Consider the following 7,782-nt stretch of genomic DNA (forward strand, 5'->3'; position numbering starts at 1 on the left):
TGTAATTTTCATGATGAGTATCTTTGTTTGAAAGGTAGCAAAGTTGTAACACGCAAAGCACCCATTGTCTTCTTCCATGTTTTACTGTTTTGTTTTTCACACAAGCCTTGGCCAGTAATCTCAGCTTGAAATCTTTACCAGAATGTGTGTTTAACAGTCTCAACCCATTTTCACAAAACCTTCTGACTGACTTCAAGAAGTGTGATACTATGACAAACTATAAACAGGAATCTTTAGAACTGCCTTTATGCTTTTTCCAGTACCCCTGATTCTCCAATCATTTTTTTTTATCCTCACTGTTACAGGAAAAAAAAATGTTTATATCAGAAAATAATTTCTAGGTAAACACCTAGAAACCAGTCTCATTGATTATAAAAAAAATCAAATATATTTTTGTTATTCATCCACATATTCTAAGCTGAGTGATGATTTACAAAGACGCTGAGGTTTCCTGCATGTTCCAATTCTTAAAATGCATCAAATTTAACAGATGTATTGAGATGTATTCATGTCCATTATGAACTAATTAATTTCTACTCGATCTGAGACAATTCTGCTTAGGCTTCAGACGACTTATTAAAGAAGATTTAATCAAAAATACAAGTGCTCTTTTTTGAACCTGTTTAAAGATTTCATGAAATGTATCAACAATGTCTTCTGCTCTTAGAAGTCAAAGGAAATTATTATGATTAGCTATTTCTGTATTTTTTTTTTTTCTATTTTAATGTAAGAGGGGAAGATAAAGTCGGAAAATTGGATTTTGAACCAATAGAGAATCCACCAGTATTTGCACAGGAATCCCCTCTTTAAAGAGGAAAGATGCCATTTTGGGTCTGACACTTTAACATATATGCACTTCCCTTTTCGACTCACATCTGGGTAGAGATTGTAACATTGCTTCATTTAAGATGGGAGAGCAGCACTGGTCTCGTTTCAGGTTTGGTCGTCTTAAAATTCTTTATTTACTTACAAAAATGATATCCTCCAGAGCTTTAATCAGACAAATTTAGTGTACAAATGAAAAGAAATGGTTCACACACTCATTTTTAGATGAACTAAATCTTTGATCGCATCATGACGGGAGCTTCCAGGACCACAACCTATTATGAGGAACTGGTGAGCCAAACTAAAGTGAGACTTTTATTAGACAACACTGGAGCTGCATCAAGTCATGTGGCCCATGAGTTAAAGAATAAAGTAAAAAGGTGAGATTTCACCCTCACTTGCTCTTCATAACTAAAGAAAAGTGTAGACATGATGAGAAATACCGTGCATTCATTCGCTCATTTAAGGATTTTGTAAACTGCCCCGTTGAATAAAAGTAGATTCATATTATAACGAACATTTGTTAACAAATTTTACAAAGACATCCGACCTATTTTAATGAAAAATGAAATAAGGTGAATAATCATCATTTGTCTCAGTCCAAATCAGGGGCAGATGGGCCTAATACAAATGGGATGATACAAAAGTACCCTAGAAAGTAAAGAACAAGTTATTGCTGAGAAAATTCTTTCTTGGCCAAAGTTCATTTTATCTAAATTATAAAATCCAGCTTTCCAGCCGAGCAGAGATGAAAAGTCAAAATTCAAAGATTGGTGCATTTGTTGCTTGGTGTTTTTAAGATCTTATTATATTAAGAACTTTGTCAGCATTTCGTAAAGCTCTTAAAAAACATTTAGAACATTTTATATATTATATATTTTCTACAATAATGAGCAAACCTGTTATTTTACAATTTAAAAAAAGAAAATCTATTTCCAGTTATACATTTTTTTGCTATTACAGCATATTGAGATAACCTCTGTTGTCAGTGTAGTTGAGATGCCTCAACTGCCCAGCAACAATGGGTAAAACTCGGAGGCACTTGTCATTTCAGGACTCCCTGTCTCTGAGTTTATAATTTAGCATTTAAACCACAAAAGCATTTTATCTCCCATTAGCTGCGCCCCATACCTAAACTCACCTTAACTTCACTCTCTGACTTTCACTGGTAACACAGCGGCATGGTCCAAGCCAGAACAGGGCGAGGAAGTGTGGCCCTATATATCACTGATGTGCCTGCATCGGGCACAATCTGTGGCTTCAGGTGCCATATCCTTTTCCTGTGGGAAGTAAACTAAAACTGACAGCTTGCTTTGACAAGTAAAGAGCAGCACGACTCCCTACAAGACATGAATTCCAACCTGAGCTGCATGTGAACTTCAACGTGCCTTTGTAATCTGTAATCGGTCAGGTTTCTCCCATCTCCAAAGATTAATTACCGATAAGATCATTTGCAACCTGATGGTGTTGGTAGCTGTGTTTTGAGCAATGAGAGCGAGTGTGTGTGTGTGTGTGTGTGTGTGTGTGTGTGTGTGTGTGTGTGTGTATGCGTGTGTGTGTGTGTGTGTGGGAGTGTGAGCTCCTCCACCACTGCAGGCTGAGAGTATCCTGTCAACAGGAACTCCTGGATTTGATATGCACCCGCTGTTGGCCACAGAAGGAAACTGATTAGTCGGTGTGCGCTCCGTGGTTTTATTTATTTGCTCAGCTCAGAAATGTGGCTCAGAGGAAAATCATTTTGAATCTTTAATAATCTTTAATGTTGATTGGTTAAGTCCAAAACTCTTGCATTTTCGAATCCTGTAAAAATGAGAAGAACCTCCCATTTTATGTACTTTGTTTTGCATCTCTTTTTGCACACTCAAAACAAACAAACAAACAAACAAAAAAAAAAAAAAAACCTGGAAAACCTGAGGCATAAAGTGCAGTAGAAATCTCAAAATGTCACTTAACTTAACAACTGAAGTTTTCTGAAAGATGAGAAGTCTACAAAACAGGTTTGGCAAGTTGGTCATGCAAGGTATTCCATGGAGACCAGAAAAGATTAAGTTCCAAAAATAAATAAGTAAAACAAAAATATATATATATTTTCTGAGTTCAATGTGAATTCAACAGCAGCTTTAAAAAAAAAAAAACAAAAAAAAAAACTAGGGAGCTTGAAATAACCATGTGGATCTAATGTTATGAGTTCTCCTGTTAGTTTAATTCATATTTGTGTTAATGACAAGAGCTGTTGTGTTGTCGGGCAAGTTTAAGGAGTTACTTGTGTTGAAATGTTGCACCCTATCCCTTCCCCTTCCACTGGGTTTAACTTGCAATCAAGGAGGAGTCGAGAGTCCTGCGGGGATTTCTCCTGGAACCTGCTCCTCAAATATAAAGCCTTCCCCCATCCAGCAGGAAAGACCGAATCATAACCCACATGGAGGAGCAGCTGTATGTGAGCATCTGTGCGTTCTCCTGAAATCTGTTCAGGCATTCAGGTTGAGCTAGAGCTTGAAGCAACACAGGAATTTAATGTGAAAAGTCTGTTTTGTTTTGTTTTTTTTTTTTGTAGTTTTTCACAGCTTTAAGTCAGGCGGCAGGCAGACAGACAGAAAGCGCACAACTTCGTTAAGAGTCTCAGACGCGCTTCTTAAGTTTGGAGAGGAGAGAGCGCGCTTCAGATGGCTGCTCTCATCAGCGCGTACTCGTCGTGGCCGGAGTCCTTCGACTGTCCTCCGGGAGACGGAGATGTCCCTGACGCGCATGTCTCGCACAGGACCCCCGTGGACAAGACGCCGGAGCCGCGGATCAGGCGGCCCATGAACGCGTTCATGGTCTGGGCCAAAGACGAGCGCAAACGGCTGGCGGTTCAAAACCCAGACCTGCACAATGCAGAGCTCAGCAAAATGTTGGGTAAGAAAAAGTTATTATTATTATTATTATTATTATTATTATTATTATTATACATTTGACCTTCCTTTCTCTTGAGGCCTGTGTTGCTTTAAAAAAGTTTTTTTTTTCTGCCTCAACGCGACAAAAGTAGCTAATCAAAGTAGCTAATTATAACGCGAGTTGTAAATTGCCTGTCATAGCAAGGCAATGCGTAAAAGCAAACTATTCCCAAGTTAAATTCTCCTTGAATTCACATCCCTGTAATTCAAATTAATACAAAAAAAGTTGGATAATAATCAGACAATTGTTTTGTTCGGCACAGTGCGAAAAGGTAAACTGCAAATTTGGCACTTTTATCACAAATCAAAATCCAGAACATTATTTTTAATTGACTTCTTATTAATTCGTCTTTTTTTATTTTTTTTTTTACGTTTTTTAAATTTAATTTTGTTATATTAATTTTTCTGTTTTAAAATGTGTGAAGAATATTTATTTGTAAATCTGCCATTTTCAGTTATGTCTTTTTTTTTTTTTTTTGCTAAAGCAACAACCAAGTTGTGTTTTGTCACCAACTTTTTTCTCTGTTTCAAAAAAACCCTTGCAAAGTATCAGTTATTATACATTTTAAATGTATTTAGCTTTTCTTCACTATTCAATATAATTTCTAGTTATAAATATTTGTAGTTATATTGTAAATGTAAAACCCAAATATCCTCGTAGAAGAATAAAATGTTTAAAGTAATGTACGTAAAATACATTAAAGTAAAGTACGTATATTTCTATTTACATTGAAGTTATAGCAAATGTTGATTTAAAATGTTCTTATTTAATTTATTGTGCTTTGCTTAAAAAAAAGGCCAAAGAAAAGTTTTACTTTATGTTAACAATTAGACTCTTATCCAGACTTCAGTCCAAATAAAATGATTTCTTTTCGATCTTTTTTAAATGCAGGAAAGTCGTGGAAAGCTCTGACTCCCCCACAGAAAAGGCCGTACGTGGAGGAAGCAGAGAGGCTCCGAGTGCAGCACATGCAGGACTATCCCAACTACAAGTATCGTCCCCGCAGGAAGAAACAGCTAAAACGTATCTGCAAGAGAGTGGACCCCGGTTTTCTCCTGAGTGGGCTGGCTCCCGACCACGTCTCCCTGCCTGAGCAGCGAGCCCTCAGTCACCCGCTGGACAAAGACGAGGGCAGCTCTAATGGAGTCGGCGGCGCCTTCTCGAGCTCCAGTCCCGCTCTGCCCAGCGTGAGAACCTTCAGAGAGCCTGCTGGCTCCAGCAGCAGCTTTGACACCTACCCCTACGGCCTGCCCACACCTCCTGAGATGTCCCCCTTAGATGCCATGGACCACGAGCATATGCCCCCGACCTATTACTCAACGTCCGGTAGCTCTTCAGTCTCCTGCTCGTCCACCGTCTCCTGTCCAGATGAACACCACCAGAGCCAGACGCACATGGGCAGCCCACCTCCTTACCACACTGACTACACACAGACCCAGATCCACTGTGGGAGCGCACACTTAGGTCATATTCCTCATATACCCCAAACCGGAGGCAGCGGTGGACTGATCCCTGGCCCGCCCTTGTCCTACTACAGCTCCTCGTCTTTCCCGCCAATTCACCATGGGCACCACCAGGGTCACCTGGGTCAACTTTCCCCCCCACCAGAGACTCAGGGTCACCTGGAGACTTTGGATCAGCTTAGTCAAGCCGAGCTTCTGGGCGAGGTGGATCGTAACGAGTTCGACCAGTACCTGAACTCCACTGGAGGTGGTTTCCACCCTGAACAAGCCAGTGGCATGACAGTTACTGGACACATCCAGGTGGCATCGACTACCGCCACCTCCGCCTCAGCGTGTCCCAGCAGCACCACAGAAACGAGCCTAATTTCCGTTCTCGCAGATGCAACGGCGGCCTACTACAACAACTATGGCATCTCATAAGCCCGCTGGTTCACTTACAGACATGAAACTGATGAAAAACACTGACTGTAGAGACAGTTTCAAAGATGAAGGACAATGTTGCAGTTTTTAGCATCTACGAGCAACTTCCTCCTGCCCTAAAAAAAAAAAAAACTGAGCTGATTACTGAGCAATATGTTTGTCTGGAGCCGGGTGTGAACAACAAGCAGTCTGAGACACGTGAAGATACGGAGATGGACACCTCAGGGACACAGACACAGACTACTATAGAACGCCACCTCCAGTTGCTAGGAAATTTCTAACTTTTAGTGCAACAATCGTAAAAAAAAGGCTTGTTTATTCACCAGTTAATGTAGCTGCGGAGGCATGTACAGATGCTCTTTAGAAGCTAATTTAAGTCTGTTGATGTTTTTTGTTGCATAATTGTAACGCTGTTATCTATACTTTTTTCAATTTTGAATGTCGCCTTTTGTTTTGTCACTCTCAGCAGTTTGGGAGTCTTACCTCAATAGTTGTAATTGAAAAAAAAATGGTTTTAGCGGAACATTTCTTATGCAATTCAATTAAGTGGTGTATAATGAAGAACGGAAGGCATATTTTAACAACTTCTCTAGTACTATAGTCATATAGTCAACATCTTCATTGAAAGATAATGGTAAATTTAAGTGTATGCTAATTTAGATTAATGAAAGACTATGAAAATTTGATTTTTATATCATGACAATACCACTGGAGAACAAACCTTGTTCACTGTTATTTAAAGAAAATACTGGAAATAACTGATATATACTGAAATGCTGCCACATAGATTGACTAGATGCCTAGAATAAAAAAAATAAAACAATAAAACATCATAGAGCGTCTACTTTTTTGGGGGGATCGTTTTGGGAGCTATTGTAAAGCCATCTATCCACGTTCAAAACGGGCGTCACACTGTGTGTCATCTATTTTGGGTTCTGTTGAGGTTTAAGCGACCTGTTCCGACGCTCACTTGCTTTTTCCACCCTCTCCGTCATGTTTCCCATTGGCTCTCTTTTTCCTTCGTATCATCCCGCTTCAGAGGATTACTGTAAAACAGACGCATTCATTGCCGCCCGCCTCCATCTCAGCCCTCCTTTTGTTTTTCTGGAGTCTTATTCTGGGTGTCGTTCTAACGCGCACCGATCCCCCTCCGCCCCCCTTTCCAGCCCATCGCCCCCACACCCACTTGCTCGCCCCATGGTATATCTTGCTGATGCAGACCTTTTTTGTAATCTGTTCCAAACTAAATAAAAAACAACATAATGTTTTAAACCCTTCTAATTCCTCCGTTTTTCTTTTGCCTACTCCTACCCTTCTTGCCCTCTCTGCGTTCTCTTGAAATTGTTTCTGTGTCAATAAGAGGAATTTTGGGGGGGGGGGGCTTTTGACAAATCCTGGAGTCTGGCTTGCTCTTCCTGCATTTTTTTGGGAATGGTTGAGTCGTGCTTCTTGTAAAGAGGATGTGGCGGAGGAGCAGTGTTTCCTGACTGATAAGGGAAAAGCTTCTCTCCATCAGGATGTTTGGGCCTGGTTAGGCCCTGCATTAAAAGAGCCAGATTGAGAGAAGGGAACCCGCTGTTCAGAAGGCGGGAGGAAGGACTACTGGGCTGATTAACATCTTTACCGACTCGTCTTCCACCGTTTTTCACTGCGAGGTTTGTGACAACATGGCCTTTTGCATATTTAACACAAGCACATAGACACTTGTGCTAAACCTGGCCTTTTTAGGGACGATATCCAACCCAGATTTCATAGCTTTGACACTTTGGTGCGAATGTGATCGTTCTGCGCGGAGTGACAACATTCATCATGTAGCCGTGTTTGCAGTTGGCTAGTGCTCTCATTTCTGTAAGGTTAGACCATTACCCTGCGTACCTCAGAGGGTTTTAAACTCTGCTGTGGGTCAGTTTGAGCGTCGTCTAATTCTGAATATGGGATTCAGGCCGGGACAGCCACAGGCATTTTGTTTATGAAAAAAGCGGTCTTTGACAAGCATCGGGCCCAAGAGTTGTCGTTGTGTTAGCTGGGGGGGTTGACACAGACTCCCTTGATGAAGAAAAAGTCCAGTATCACAACAATCACATAACCTGAGGGTAGGACATGGTAACCCAGACAAGGACAAAAACATACGCATCACATC

General features: G+C 40.6%; 1 protein-coding gene across 1 annotated transcript; it reads left to right on the forward strand.

The window, feature by feature from the left end:
* Positions 1 to 2,334: 2,334 nt before the first annotated feature.
* Positions 2,335 to 6,475, forward strand: sox7 (SRY-box transcription factor 7). The gene is made up of 2 exons (XM_014996195.2): positions 2,335 to 3,720; positions 4,651 to 6,475. The coding sequence occupies exons 1-2, from the start codon at positions 3,489 to 3,491 to the stop codon at positions 5,640 to 5,642; spliced, it is 1,224 nt and encodes a 407-aa protein (XP_014851681.2). The 5' UTR covers positions 2,335 to 3,488; the 3' UTR covers positions 5,643 to 6,475.
* The last annotated feature ends 1,307 nt before the right edge of the window (positions 6,476 to 7,782 follow it).

Source organism: Poecilia mexicana, unplaced genomic scaffold (assembly GCF_051168715.1).
Source record: "Poecilia mexicana isolate PSO_F unplaced genomic scaffold, ASM5116871v1 scaffold_21, whole genome shotgun sequence".
NCBI lineage: Eukaryota > Metazoa > Chordata > Actinopteri > Cyprinodontiformes > Poeciliidae > Poecilia > Poecilia mexicana.

Bases quoted from the DNA above. Each gene is read 5' to 3' on its own strand.
- sox7 (XM_014996195.2), top strand. From the start codon at position 3,489: ATGGCTGCTCTCATCAGCGCGTACTCGTCGTGGCCGGAGTCCTTCGAC. The intron at 3,721-4,650 runs GTAAGAAAAAGT...TTTTAAATGCAG, and splicing joins AGAGCTCAGCAAAATGTTGG to GAAAGTCGTGGAAAGCTCTG.